The sequence below is a fragment of the Acartia tonsa genome, chromosome 5 (genome assembly GCF_053477335.1).
Source record: "Acartia tonsa isolate MP-2025a chromosome 5, ASM5347733v1, whole genome shotgun sequence".
Lineage (NCBI taxonomy): Eukaryota > Metazoa > Arthropoda > Copepoda > Calanoida > Acartiidae > Acartia > Acartia tonsa.
This window is the reverse complement of record NC_137264.1, coordinates 34,361,113-34,376,138: the sequence shown is the minus strand read 5'-3', so window position 1 is coordinate 34,376,138 and position 15,026 is coordinate 34,361,113. Positions and strand designations below refer to the sequence as shown.

General features: G+C 33.1%; 1 protein-coding gene across 1 annotated transcript in view; it reads right to left on the bottom strand.

Annotated features, from left to right (window-relative positions):
* Window positions 1–361: 361 nt before the first annotated feature.
* LOC145319988 (thioredoxin domain-containing protein 11) overlaps window positions 362–15,026 on the bottom strand; it is a 24,073-nt gene continuing 9,408 nt past the window's right edge. Inside the window, exons 10-29 of the mRNA XM_080162404.1 lie at window positions 10,417–10,483; window positions 9,768–9,839; window positions 9,102–9,262; window positions 8,606–8,707; window positions 8,345–8,435; window positions 7,979–8,030; window positions 6,801–6,906; window positions 6,120–6,315; window positions 5,551–5,669; window positions 5,104–5,229; window positions 4,502–4,615; window positions 4,048–4,104; window positions 3,442–3,504; window positions 3,031–3,108; window positions 2,456–2,545; window positions 1,994–2,053; window positions 1,714–1,797; window positions 1,313–1,402; window positions 978–1,038; window positions 362–600 (exon numbers count right to left, since the gene is read on the bottom strand). Coding sequence (XP_080018530.1) covers window positions 538–600; window positions 978–1,038; window positions 1,313–1,402; window positions 1,714–1,797; window positions 1,994–2,053; window positions 2,456–2,545; window positions 3,031–3,108; window positions 3,442–3,504; window positions 4,048–4,104; window positions 4,502–4,615; window positions 5,104–5,229; window positions 5,551–5,669; window positions 6,120–6,315; window positions 6,801–6,906; window positions 7,979–8,030; window positions 8,345–8,435; window positions 8,606–8,707; window positions 9,102–9,262; window positions 9,768–9,839; window positions 10,417–10,483 — 1,852 coding nt within the window. The 3' untranslated portion in view covers window positions 362–537. The remainder of the gene's footprint in view (window positions 601–977; window positions 1,039–1,312; window positions 1,403–1,713; window positions 1,798–1,993; window positions 2,054–2,455; window positions 2,546–3,030; window positions 3,109–3,441; window positions 3,505–4,047; window positions 4,105–4,501; window positions 4,616–5,103; window positions 5,230–5,550; window positions 5,670–6,119; window positions 6,316–6,800; window positions 6,907–7,978; window positions 8,031–8,344; window positions 8,436–8,605; window positions 8,708–9,101; window positions 9,263–9,767; window positions 9,840–10,416; window positions 10,484–15,026) is intronic.

Sequence of the window (15,026 nt, the reverse complement as noted above, 5' to 3'; positions counted from 1 at the left end):
GGGGGGGGGGGGGGCGAAAGTGACACTTTTTGAAACCAAAACTAAAAGTCAAAGGAACTCAACTAAAAAAAGAGTTACAGGTCTGAGATTTTGCATGGCAGTTGCTTTATAGAGGTACAATATGGAACTGTGTAGAAACGGCGGCGCAACCGCCGAAAACCGCTGAGAAAAGGCAAAACAAATTTCGGCGGGAAACGGCGGTTTTCGGCGGTTGCGCCGCCGTTTCTTCACAGTTCCATATTGTACCCCTATAAAGCAACTGCCATGCAAAATCTCAGACCTGTAACTCTTTTTTTAGTGGAGTTCCTTTGTTGACTTTTAGTTTTGGTTTCAAAAAGTGTCACTTTCGCCCCCCCTCCCCTTTTGCAATTGATTCATTATATCAAAAACATGGGGTCGGTAGCCGAAATTAAGCAGTTTTCTGACAGCCGCCATCGCCAACATCTTATAAAAATGCTTTAAAAACGCCTGGCGAACTGTGAGATTTAGCTGCAAATAATGACGGCCACCGATCCTTGGTAAAAAAACCCCACAAAATTAGATTTGATTTATCAGCATGTCCTCCAGTGTTGTAACTGATAAGTTTCCGTTTTCTTCATTCTACAAAACAAAAAGAAAAGTTATTTATCGCATCGTATGACAGCTTTCCGCGGATATAAAAATGAAAAATTTTAAAATTAAAACCAGCGTAGTAAGCCCCAAGGCCCGGGCTAGCAAAACAGGTATTGAATTTAATATTCGTGGAAAATTGTCTGTAATAAATGATGTTTTAGGATGTCTGTCTGTGTGTAAAGTTGGATCTCGCTAAGCACTGAACCAAAATTGTTCTTCCTTTCAGAATTTTACAATTTTACTATCCGCAGTGCAGAGAGTTGTCTATAATCCGATGCAAAAATACCTTTAATTTAATTTTAACATGAAATTAAAGATAACGGCTAGAAGTTTCTTATTAGAAGAAAGGTTAGAACTAAAGTTACCTTATTTTGAGAAAGTAGTTTATCAGTAAGAGCAAGTATTTCTTTTGTATACTTCAGTTTACTAAAATATAATTTTAATTCGATTATCTTCGGTTTTCTGAAAATGTTTATAATTTTTTTGTGGCCGTATTTTTTTAGGAGCGTGAAACTTTTTCCTTCAATTTGAAAATTAATAGGTAGTTTGTATGACATTTTAAGATCTTAAATTTATCTCTATACAATAGGTACTTATAGGACCAGGAACAAATTAGGAAAGTTCAAAAGCACTAAATTTTTAGGCTTCGTAAAGTTTATTTTTAAATGCTTTAAGATAGCAAATCTGCCCTATAATTTACCTTGTTAATTTGTGACGAATCTGGACAGGTAGGGGTTGGTGATTTTTCAGTGTATAAAGAATATCCTCTATACTCTTCTCACTTCGTAATCTATGCAAGTAAAGGGATATTTAGATGGAGTGGATTTCATCTAAAGTTTTCAACAGCGGGGCCTCACTTTAAGTCACATGTGTCCGTATTTCTCTATGCCCTTTTATCTTTCCGATGTTTTGTCTGTAGCTTAAGATTTTGAAACCTGCTGAAACGACGGAGTTCTTTATTTTACGAAACTTCAATTAATTCCAAGGATGGGTTTAGGCTATTTAAATTTTAATTTAAAGGTTCAAAACTTTGTAAGATAAGTAGGCCTTTTTGATGTTGAAAATCTACTATTATTGTGAAATAAGAGGTGTAGTTTTTACCTAAATTTTTGCATACAGTGTTTATCACAGTACTTGAGATTTAGGGCTAGGCGTTGTAGGGGAGATAGGTTGGACAGAATAAACCTAAATAGATAAATATAAATTATTAGACGGATTATTAACAGTTTTGTTAGCCCTGAGGGACCGAAGGCCCGGGCTAACATAATTAGTATTAATTTTATGATTTTTCAGTATTGTTGAGGACCGGTTCTAATCCAGATATTAATCGGCTTCGAAGCCATTCTGGAAAACATTTCATTCATGAAATAAAATATTTTACCTCAATAGGTTAGGCAAGTTTACGCCTTCGTCCATAGGATAGGCACGGGATGATTCGAGTCTAAATAAATCAATTAAATATTAATCAAAACAAATCACAAGGCTCTTTTTAGTTATATTTTAACTATGTTTAAAAAGCATTTTAAGAAATATTCTAATAATTAAAAAATATCAAATAGTTAAAACAACAAGGCAAATTATAAAGAAAATTTGCATTGTAGTAAACATTAATGTACGATGGGTATTTTTTTCATCCATATATTATTATTAAGTCAGTTATACACTGTTGAATTTCTTTAAATAAAGCTTTACTGCTGGCGGAAAGTTCGTCGGCTTACGTTGAATTCCAATTAAAAATAAATAATACTTATCAGGTACTTTTTAAATTGGAAGAATTTTTGTGTCTTTTTGCTATCTGTAGTTATAAATCTATAGAGTAATTGAATGTTATTAAAGTTCTTACCTGTTCTTAGGGAAGAACAAAATGGCTGGATATGAAAATGTATTAAACTGCCATTTTAAATCATTCTTTGTTCCATCAATCATCATAAACCTGGAAAAAGTACATAATCACACAATTACATATATTTTTATCCAAATATTTTAATTGTTTTTCATCTATAGACTAGAGATGATATACTTATTTTCATTTTTTAAATTCATTAGCTTCAGAATTTCATTTAATGGCTGTGCTAGAAGAACATGAAACTAAATTATTGCATGGGGTGGCAGGGATATAAGGGATAAGACAATGGCCGATAAATCAATGAATATTTCCCTCAATGATGATACAAATAATTAACACCTTCTTTAAATTAAAAATTGTTGTTAAAGCGTTTGAACACTCAACTTAATTACCCAACCAATCAATTTCACTTAAGTCTCCAAAGTTGCTAAGTAAACGAATTGGAAAACGCTATTAGAAAGCTTTGGGTTACTAGTGTAATTATAACAGCCCTCTCTCATTAATAGGAAGGGGCATTACCACCCCCCTCTCCACACGCCTGTTTAAATAAAAATAAAGTTAAGATTACTTACTTTAAAGATGGTATTTTCTGTAGGTACATTTTAGCCGTGTGAAAAATGTAAGAAAATGCTGTACAATCACTACAAAAACTAAAATAGAAAATTAATCATTGTTTGATTTGTAGGTATGAACATTGTGTACTTTGCAATTGATAATTTATTATCTTACAGAAAATAAGTAAAAAGAAAATGTTACAACACGCAGGTCATCAATTTAAAACAGTATATGAAGTCATCTACCTTACGAATTAATTACAATAACATTGTATATACTGTTGCCCTTTTAATAAGATTACAGCTCTTTATAATTAGAGCCCATTATTAATTTGTCAGCATTTATTTAATATTAATACAGATTTAGCTAATTTGCAATGTAATTTTTCATGTAGGTATGTTTTTAATATAAACTCAAAAGCAACTTACCTTGAAGTTATAAAAAGAACAGTATCAAAATCACCAGATATTTCTTCAATAAATGTTTCAGCTCTGAGATATAAAAAATATGAAATAGTACTACGTAATACATAAGTAGTGTAATAAGTTGAAAATATTTTAGGTTAGAAAAGATATATAAACTTGTACCGCTGCAAAAATAAAAGATTAAAATAAGGTCTAATGGAGAGATAAATGATACCAAAAATAGATTTAACGCTATTGAAACTAACTGTCCTTGTTAAAACTGCAGGGGTGTATATTCTGCAAATTTGACCCGGCTGAGGAGGAGAGGGGGGGGGGGGGGTGCCGCGTGGGAGTTAAAAATATGTGGTTGGGGGAAAAAAAATGTAAAACTTAAGAGAACTGAAAGCATTTTTTTTCTATTTTTCCCCCCTCTATGGTGAAAAAAAAAAACTAAAAGAGTATGTGGGAGAGGGGAAAATATTAATAAAATAAAGAGTTTTTAAAATATGTTTCCATTTTATCCCCATCCTTGCTGGAAAAACTAGGAGGGAAAAAAATTGTTGCAGCAGGGAAAAAAAAATTTTCTTGTGCAGAATATACACCCCTGTAAAACTATAAATAAAATATTACCCCAAATCCTTCAAAACAGAATCAGGGCTTTGGTTTCTTTCCAAGTCGAGCCTATACCTAAATCAAATATAAAGATATTTTTATCTAAGCCAAATAATCAAGAGATTTATTTTTCTGGAGGGGTTAAGGGGAGTTAAACTAATGCTAAACAATGAAACAACATAGCATAAACCTGTAAATATTCAAATACTAGACCATATTTCCTTGAAATTGTAAACCATGGGATAACTTTCAAAAATTATACTGATCCCACACTCACATATAATATGGTCTTTAAGATGAGGTACAATACTTGATTATCGATTTTTATGGCACTTTTTTAAAAAAAGCTTGTAATGGCAGAATCGTTTTTATCTACATACCTTTTTCCATTATCATCAATTGAACTTTAATAGACGGAAAGATTAATAGTGTCGTTTAAATAATTTGAAAATAATCATTAGGATGTTGTTACCTAATAACAGAACCCTGATTGATTGACCGGTATCCCTGCTTGCCATGATCAGGTAGAGTTCCCTGGTGATAGGCAAGGATCATTCTCCTGAGGTCCTCTTCAATGTAGCCATTTCTAAACATGGATAGGTAGATGGTTAACAACAATTTGACAAAAGAAAATTGCACCTACAAGTTGTCGCACACATTTAACATGACAACCATTGAAATTAGGTCAGCCAGCATGCAGTTGTAAAACTCCCACAGGGTTACAAATACCTATTTTAACACGAAACTGTAAACTATCTTTGAACGTTTCAATCAGTCAAATATTATCTTTCCCGAACTAAAAAAAACTGTACATTTATATTTTTAACAATCTAAAATCAAATAACAAATCTCTTTAAATTTTAGATTCAAGAATTTTTTTATGGGGGGGGGGGGGGAATCTTTTTCTACCTGCGATTTCTCTTGGGAGGGTGATGGTACCCTCCCCCCAAAATGGTATAAACCTTCCCAGGACCTAAGAGAAGCATATCGGTTTAAAGATAAGCGATATCCTTCGGTACACACAGACAGACATCCACTTACTTTCATAAAAGAATAAATTATTAATTTACTGACCTTAATTCATGAACAAGGATAGCCTCCATCTTTGTATTGAGAATGACAGGTACAGGTAAAGGTCTGGACTCCAGCCCTAGTCTTTCCAGAAGAGTTGAATACACGTTTGTATCCACGCGGTAAAATCTGAAACAAATATAACATTTAAATTTAACAACTATGTTTGTGAGGAATCATAATGGACATGATAAATTAATATACATACATCCCCAATGATGATAAACAAGATTACCACTTTTGTAGATTTGTTAGAAAGTTAGTTTACAAGTAGTTTGAGAATAAACAAAATTCATCAAAGTTTTATAGTAATTTTTTAGAATAACGTGGTTATGAAACTTTCTGTATCAGTGTAATTTATATTGTAGTGTTTCATCCAACCCAGATGTGAGTCTTGTTTTCAATCAAACCCAACCCAAGGGAATCTTCACAAAAATTATCACTACACACCTCAAGGTTTTATTGTTGGAGCAGCCCAGTCCTGTAATATCAACACTTTCTGATTTAATATTTGATAAAACTTGTCCCTGGCTCAGTGCATCCGCATTTCTTCTCTCTAATTCTAATTCCTAAATTAAAAAGGATGACAACATCCATAAAAGCGAAGCTCTAAAACCAGAAGGAAGGAAAAAAAAAAAAAAAACACTTGTAGAGTGTCAGAATTCAATATCAGAACATTATTTTGTAGGCTAAGAAAAAAGCTAACTCTTACTGATATACCGACCCTAATTATAAAATAAACTTCACTTTTAACAAAATACAGTCACGATGGTGAACTATGATACATTAATTTAAAAACAAAATTAAGAAACCATTAGGTGTTTACTGTTTAACTACAAAATATCCATTAAATAAACAAACTTTTTATAATTATCTTTTTTTAAAATCAGATTTTCATATTTATTTTCATGCCATTAGATAAAGTGACCCCCCCCCCCCCCTGTTAAGGCTGTCTATTCAAAATCTATTTTGTCCATTTTCTATTTGAATAACTAGGTAACGATCATTCAATAAAATACCTGAATCGCCAACAAAATATTTGTATCAACTGGTGAATTCTTATCCCTCAAACTGTCTACACCCTGCAATTGCAAGGCTCCTCGCCTACGGAGTGAGGCACACTCGCCAACCCCCGTGCCATTCTTTCCGTCTGTGCAAGGAGAGGCCTGAGCACATGCTGGAAAACTTTCCTCGGGGTTGTCTACACTCCATGATCTTTATAAAGAGAATTATTGTAATATTTTCTGGCAACTGTTGTTTTAAAAAAAAAGTTCAAAAGTTTCGACTAATGCCTTGTGAAAACCATCATTTCATACAAATCGCGCCAGTAACTGTTCTTTTCTTTTAAAAAATGGCATAATAAAATACAGACAAATTTTTTGGTAGGATTTGTTTATTATTTATAAGGATGTTTTCTTCTTGGTAAACTCCCAAAAATAGATGAAAACCTTCCTGAACCAATAAAAAGATTCACTGGAAAGGCGAACCATAAATCGGTTCTAAGGTTATCAAGATCCTTAGTTACACAGAGACAGACAGGCACCCTATCCTATTATATAAAGTTGTAAGCTTTTTTGTCTGTAGCCTAAGATTTCGATAAGGTTTTAGGCTATTTTACTAATTTCCTTACTCCTTTAAATACAGAGCTCCTAGATGCTTAGAGCGCAGCTGATAGTTACTTTAATATAATGATGACAAACCTTAAATTGCAAGAAGACGGGGAGGTTATAGAAGAAGGTGGGGCAGGGGATGATTGAGGAGAGGTGTTGCAGCTTGATCCATTAATCTTGTCTTTCAATCTCTTCACTTAAATTAATATAAATTTTTAAACGCATAGGAACAAGAAAAACAAATTCATATGAAGTTCAAAAATCATGGTTTGACAAATGGACAAAGTCATTGACAGAGCATATGTTAAATATCCTTAAAAAATGTGTCGAAAGTAAAAAATCCTGAGGTCTTGTGTAGCAGGATGGACCGAGAGTATACTAAATACTTATTGGTACAGGATAACTTATAAAAAAATGTTATCAGTCTATCTTAAACAGCAGCCTAGAAAATCACACTTTACCCAAAACTTAAAAGCATTAGTTAAAATGTTTCATAAAATATGATAGTACTAGCGGCTTCGCCCCTAGCCTCTAGGGGCTTTGCCCCAAGAAGTTTGATCAACCTAATTTTTCGTATTTTAGATTTAAAAAGAAAATTTTTTTTTTTTTTTATAGGGGGGGGGTATTTTTCATTTTTGGGGGGGGGGTTGGGGGTGTCCCACTCCCCAAGAAAATAGCTTAAAACCATCACAGGACCAGTAGGTATATTCCCTGAAGAGTAGAGCCCAATCGGTTCAGTGGTTACTGAGATCTTAAGCTTCAGACGGACAGACGGACAGACATCGTTCTACTTTGTATTATAGATTACATAAAAAATTAGCTTTTTAATTAAATGTTAAATCTATTTATGTTATGTAGTCTTCCAATATAAAGCTAAATCAATCAACTCCCCAATAGATCTAAGGTACAACAGGCAGAATTGAAATGAGGGTGGAAAAATTTATCTATCCCATTTAAAAGCTGCGCCATTAATCATTGATTGTCTCAACACTCTTCTTAAGTCAAAAGTACAATATATAGTGTGATGTCTAATAATGGCAATGTAGAGAAAGAATTTTTAATTCAAAATATAGTACTTTCCTGCAAGAGGATCTAATCCTATGGGACCCATACCTAAGATGCTACCCAAATAGACAAAAAAAACACCCATCTTATTTCTAATCTTTTAAAAATAAGAGGGGGGATTGGTTTTTTACTCGACAAGGCACTTTGAGGGAAATTGCCTAAATCCTTAAGATAAACACATGATAAAATAAAATTATATTTACCTAAATCCTGAGTACCTTCTGATCTATCACAGTTTTGGTAATCGATAGAAACCTACAAACACAAAATAATATCTAACATATGAAACAATCCCAAAGGGAGTCTTTAATAATAATTCCAGTAGCATGCACAGGGTTTTTGCCAGGGGTTGACTAAGAGGGAAAGACAAATTTTCCCAATTAAAATTTGTATGTGGAAAAACCCCTACACCCCTCTTCCACACGCTTATGATGATTAATATATTATACATAAATTATTACAAGAAAGATTGTGGGTCCCTTTTAGAGATCTTAAATATACAGAAACACAAACAAACATTAAACTACTTCAATGACTAGTCTACACTTTCAATCCAAATTGAAACTTACCTGTCTAAGAATATCATAGACTTTATCCTCATACAGGTGATCACGGGGACTAAACAACAACAAAACATTCCCGGAACCCTCCTCCAAAATTCTAAACAAAAAATAACAATAAATCTCTCAAAAACATTATAAAAATTAATTTTCAGTCTTTAATAGGTAATTCCAAATCTTAACAAAATTGGATAAATTTTTTTTTAAATTTAACAATAACTAATACATAACAAAAATTCAAAATCAAGTATTTTCTATTCACAATCTTACCTTTTAAGACCTAAACTCTTCTTATGATGAAGATTCAACCAATTCAAAGGAGGTGTCAGATTTTTCAAAGTCCAATACACGACTTTCTCACTGTCTATTGTTCTAAATAAGATAATAATTTGCATGTTTTTTTTTTATACAGGATAGAGGAATGGAATATTTTTTTACACAAATAATGCTTTTCCTAGGCCCGTAACAGGTACAACTCATTACAATGCACAGTTACAGTGGACTTTCAGACAATAAGAGTTTAAACAAAGGGTTGGGCTATTGGATGATAGAGAAACACGTTTAATTTAATTGAACGATGCACCAAGGTCCTTGTTGGACGATCGATTGAAGTCAAAGAGGACCTGGCCCTCACGAGTGCCAGGACATTTACAGACATTGTATGCTAAAACCAAACCTGATTTTCCAATGGTCAGCGAGATCTTTTGAAACAAACAGACGTACTTCCTTTATTAAGATGTAATTTTATTACAACTGCAAAACTTACTTGTTAGGAAACACAAATGAATTGTTATGAGTGTACAGTTTGACAGGTTTTGTACTGTGAAGAGACAGCTGTTTGGCTAGCTGCTCTGACGTCACAGCAGCTGTACAAACCAGTTTCTCAGCTAATACCTCGTGCAATTCTAGAGCTGTCGATATTAGCTCCTAAAACACATTGTAGAGATTAGATAGATAAACAAAGATAGATTGAAAGACAAGTAGATAACCCCAAGAAAAAAATCAGGATTAGTAAATAGATGTACAGATGGACGTGACAATTGATAAATATACAGATTAATGGAAAGTTGAAAATTAGATGTACAGGATAGCCAGAAAGATGGATAGTTAGATAACTAACACAGTGACTAGGATTTAAGTAGGTAATACCATTATCTGTGTAAGATAGATAACTAACCTGGTGACTTGGATTGAGGTAGGTAGTATGTGTCTGTGGAGATAGAAAGATAGATAGCCAATAAGATAGATAGAAAGATAACCAACCTGGTGTCTAGGATTGAGGTAGGGGTAGTATGTGTCTGTGGAAGATAGATAGATAAGCAATAGCCACTAAGATAGATAGATAACCAACCCAGTGACTAGGATTGAGGTAGGGGTAGTATGTGTCTGTGGAAGATAGATAGATAGCAAGAAAGATAAATAGATAACCAACCTGGTGACTAGGATTGAGGTAGGTAGTATGTGTCTGTGGAAGGTAACCAACCAATACATTTTCATACTCAACCTAGTTATTAAAATTGAAGATGAATAAAATCTAAATATTTTATAAAATCCAAAATTATCTTCAACAAATTAAGGGATCTTGAGGGTTAAGTATCCCTTCTGTAGAACAAAATTAATGGTTAAAAATTTTGTACGCAGCTAGTTTAAACCAACCAATCAAATATTAACAAAAGTCAACGGCTGAGAGAAAATGTTTTGACACCAACATAGTTTATTATCCAATGTTCCCTACCTTTCTTAGTAAATCAGAAAGCAACAGCTAATAATCTTTTAAAACAAGAATGGATACATAATAGTCATGTCTTGATTATGGTTTTTCTAATACTAGCACTTGAGGAGGGAGGAGTGGAATTTCTTGGGTGGGTAATTTTTGTCTAAGGGCTATTTCTCTTGGGAGGGTGGTGGTACCCTCCCAAAAAATAGTTATAAACCTTTCCAGGACCTATGAAATACTACCCTGTAAATGAGAACCATTTCGGTTCAGCGGTTAGAGAGATCCTTTGGTACACAGATCCTGGTACTTTATCATAAGGATAATTTGGAAGACAGTTTGATCTTTGTTAAACTTAAAAACATACCTGTAAATTTATGAGATGATGAATAGAATGTAAATGAACTACAGGCCTCCGAGACCAAGATATAAATCTAAATATGTAAATAAGTAATTGGGGAGATAAAGTTATGATTTACAAAACTATGTTAAGGGGGGGGGGGGGGAAGTTTGTACACTTATAGGAAATGAAATTCAGTACCAAAGTTTGGGAGGGTACTGTGGGCTTGTTTTTAAAGTTATCAACCTAATTCTTTTTGTAGGCTCTCTTATATGACTGGATATACACGTATTTCTTTGAAAATTGAATTTCGGCACTTTCCTTCTAGTGGCTTGTGGAGCAATAGACCCCCCAAAACACTAAAAATATGAGTTCTGAACTTATTTTTAAAGATATCAACCTAATTTTTTTATAATACTTTTTTAACATAACCGAATCAACGAACCATTACAAATTTCATTTTGGGACTTTCCTTCTAGGGCCTAGTGGAGCAATAGACCCCCCAAAACACTAAAAATATGAGTTCTGACCTTATTTTTAAAGATATCAACCTGATTTTTTTTAATAATACTTTTTTAACATAACCGAATCAACGAACCATTACAGATTTCATTTTGGGACTTTCCTTCTAGGGCCTTGTGGAGCAAAAGACCCCAAAAAACACTAAAAATATGAGTTCTGACCTTATTTTTAAAGATATCTACCTGATTTTTTAAAAATAATACTTTTTCAACATAACCCATTGAAGAAACCATTACAGATTTCATTTTGGGACTTTCCTTCTAGGGGCTTGTGGAGCAATAGACCCCCCAAAACACTAAAAATATGAGTTCTGACCTTATTTTTAAAGATATCAACCTGATTTTTTTTATAATACTTTTTTAACATAACCGAATCAACAAACCATTACAGATTTCATTTTGGGACTTTCCTTCTAGGGGCTTGTGGAGCAATAGACCCCCCAAAACACTAAAAATATGAGTTCTTACCTTATTTTTAAAGATATCAACCTGATTTTTTTCAATAATACTTTTTTAACATAACAGAATCAACAAACCATTACAGATTTCATTTTGGGACTTTCCTTCTAGAGCTAGTGGACGAAAGACTAAAAAAAAACACTAAAAGAAAATTGAAGAAACCATTACGGATTTCATTTTGGTACTTTCCTTCTAGGGGCTTGTGGAGCAAGACCCCCAAAATCTACGTACTATTACAGATTTCATTTTAGGACTCTCTTTCTAGGGGCTTGTGGAGCAAAAGACCCCAACACTAAAAATATGAGTTCTGAGCTTATTTTTAAATATATCAAACTGTTTTTTTAAAAATAATACTTTTTTAACATAACCGAACTAAGAAACCATTACGGATTTCTTTTTGGGACTTTCCTTCTAGGGGCTAGTGGAGCAAAGATCCCAAAAACACTAAAAATATGAGTTCTGAGCTTATTTTTAAAGATATTAACCCGATTTTTTTATAATACTTTTTTAACATAACCAAATCTACGAAACAATACAGATTTCATTTTGGGACTTTCCTTCTAGAGCTAGTGGAGCAAAAGACTCCAAAAAAACACTAAAAATAGGAGTTCTGAGCTTATTTCTAAAGATGTCAACCTGATTTTTTAAAGAAAACTTTTTTAAGAACTGACTTAATGAACCATTACAGATTTCATTTTGGGACTTTACTTCTAGGGACTAGTGGAGCAAAAGACCCCCCAAAACACTAAACATATGAGTTCTGACCTTATTTTTCAAGATATCAACCTGATTTTTTAAAAACACTTTTTTAACACTGAACTTGGTAACTTTTACAGATTTAATTTTGGGACTTTCCTTCTAGAAGCTAGTGAAGCAAAACACTAAAAATATTTTTTTAATGTGAAATTTTTTCACATAAATGAACTATGTAATCATTACAGATTTTGATTTCCTTCTAGGGTCCAATGAAAATGCGCTTGAATCAATTCACAGTCATATTCAAATATTATGTAGTATTCTTTAAAAAAATTACATTAAGACAACTAGATTAAGGTTTCATAATACTTGGTATAGAAATACTGTACAAAGACTAAAAATGATGATGTATCCTAACAAATTTTTAAAAATTTTAAAAAGTCAAGAACTATCTACATAAAGGGTGAGCAAAAAAAAATGCGTAGATTTTTAAAATTCAAATTGCGCGGCTTGTGTTAATAGTAGAAAAATGTTACGCATACCATTAGAATCGATAAGAAGTCTATTTTTTGGAAATTTAAGAATGATTCCTCTGCTACGTATAGTTAAGGAGCTACATGTTAAAATGTCCCAACTGACCTAAAACTTGACTTGCGAGTAAATTTTGGGACATTTTACCACCTAGCTCCTAGATTATTTGTAGCACAGGAACCGTTCTTATATTTCCAAAAAATACAGTTCATAGCGGTTCTAACGGTATGCTTAATATTTTTCTACCTTTAACACAAGCCGCGCAATATAAATTTTAAAAATGTACGCACATCTTTTTGCAAGAATTATTGTCTAATATTTACTAATATACTCGCAAGTCAAGTTTTAAGTCAGTTGGGACATTTTAACACGTAGCTCCCTAACTTTACGTAGCAGAGGAATCGTTCTTATATTTCCAAAAAATAGACTTCTTGTCGGTTCTAATGATATGTGTAACATTTTTCTACTATTAACACAAGCCGCGCAATTTGAATTTTAAAAATCTACGCATTTTTTTGCTCACCCTTTAATTGAAAAAAATTAAGTATTCAGTGTAAAAAAAGAAAACTATTAGTTATTGATTGGTTTTTCAATTGCAACAAATACAGCATGTCTTTTGCCCCACTAGCTTCTAGAAGGAAAGTCCCAAATGAAATCTGTAAAAGTTACCAAGTTCGGTTATGTTAAAAAAGTGTTAAAAAAATCAGGTTGATATCTTTAAAAATAAGGTCAGAACTCATATTTTTTAGTGTTTTAGGGGTCTTTTGCTCCACAAGCCCCTAGAAGGATAGTCCGAAAATGAAATCTGTAATGGTTCTTTGATTCGTTTATGTTAAAAAAGTATTATAAAAAAATCAGGTTGATATCTTTAAAAATAAGGTCAGAACTCATATTTTTAGTGTTTTTGGGGGTCTTTTGCTCCACAAGCCCTAGAAGGAAAGTCCCAAAATGAAATCTGTAATGGTTTGTTGATTCGGTTATGTTAAAAAAGTATTATAAAAAAAATCAGGTTGATATCCTTTAAAATAAGGTCAGAACTCATATTTTTAGTGTTTTGGGGGGTCTATTGCTCCACAAGCCCCTAGAAGGAAAGTCCCAAAATGAAATCTGTAATGGTTCGTTGATTCGGTTATGTTAAAAAAGTATTATTAAAAAAAAAATCAGGTTGATATCTTTAAAAATAAGGTCAGAACTCATATTTTTAGTGTTTTAGGGGTCTATTGCTCCACAAGCCCCTAGAAGGAAAGTCCCAAAATGAAATCTGTAATGGTTCGTTGATTTGGTTATGTTAAAAAAGTATTATAAAAAAAAATCAGGTTGATATCTTTAAAAATAAGGTCAGAACTCATATTTTAAGTGTTTTGAGGGGTCTATTGCTCCACAAGCCCCTAGAAGGAAAGTCCCAAAATGAAATCTGTAATGGTTCGTTGATTCGGTTATGTTAAAAAAAGTATTATAAAAAAATCAGGTTGATATCTTTAAAAATAAGTTCAGAACTCATATTTTTAGTGTTTTGGGGGGTCTATTGCTCCACAAGCCCCTAGAAGGAAAGTGCCGAAATTCAATTTTCAAAGAAATACGTGTATATCCAGTCATATAAGAGAGCCTACAAAAAGAACTAGGTTGATAACTTTAAAAACAAGCCCACAGTACCCTCCCAAACTTTGGTACTGAATTTCATTTCCTATAAGTGTACAAACTTCCCCCCCCCTTAATATAGTTTTTTTTGACATAATAGAAGGAGAATTCGTCACATTTGCGTAAACGTTTTGTGTATGGTTGTACTGTATTGCATAGACTTGATCTGTGGAGTAAGAGAATAGGTTATTAGTAGGTAATAAAAGTTTAATTTTATGAAAGATAATCTTTTCCAAGTTTTAAGATTTTTTGGATAGTCCTATTTGTATACCTAGATGCTGCAGGCCACCACGTGGAAAAATTCAACAAGTAAAATTTTTAAAAATCTAACAAATGGATTAAAAAATTTGACTACGACACATAATTGAAGTACATTGCTTTTTTCCAGGGGCGTCCAAGCTTTTTTATTTATTTTTTTTTTTGGGGGGGGGGGATAACCCCCCCCCCCCCCCCTGAAATCTATTGGCAGGGTTTAATTTATTTTACCCATTTTACCCTTATTTTTGATTTTCTTCGAAATTAAGGGGGGGGGGGGGGGGGTTAAAACTACCCCCCCCTTATTTTTTATTTTTGTCAAAACTAAGCGGGGGGTTAAAAAACTACACCCCCCTTATTTTTGATTTTTGTCAAAACTAAGCGGGGGGGGGGGGGGGTTTCGGTGCTCCGGTCTTCACATGTAAGCAAGCACCATTTTTTTTTTATAGGGATTATTTATTTGGGGGGGGGATATTTCCCCCCTAAAATTGTTTGGAGGGGTAAATACCCCCTCCTTAATGGTTGGGGGTGTCTACA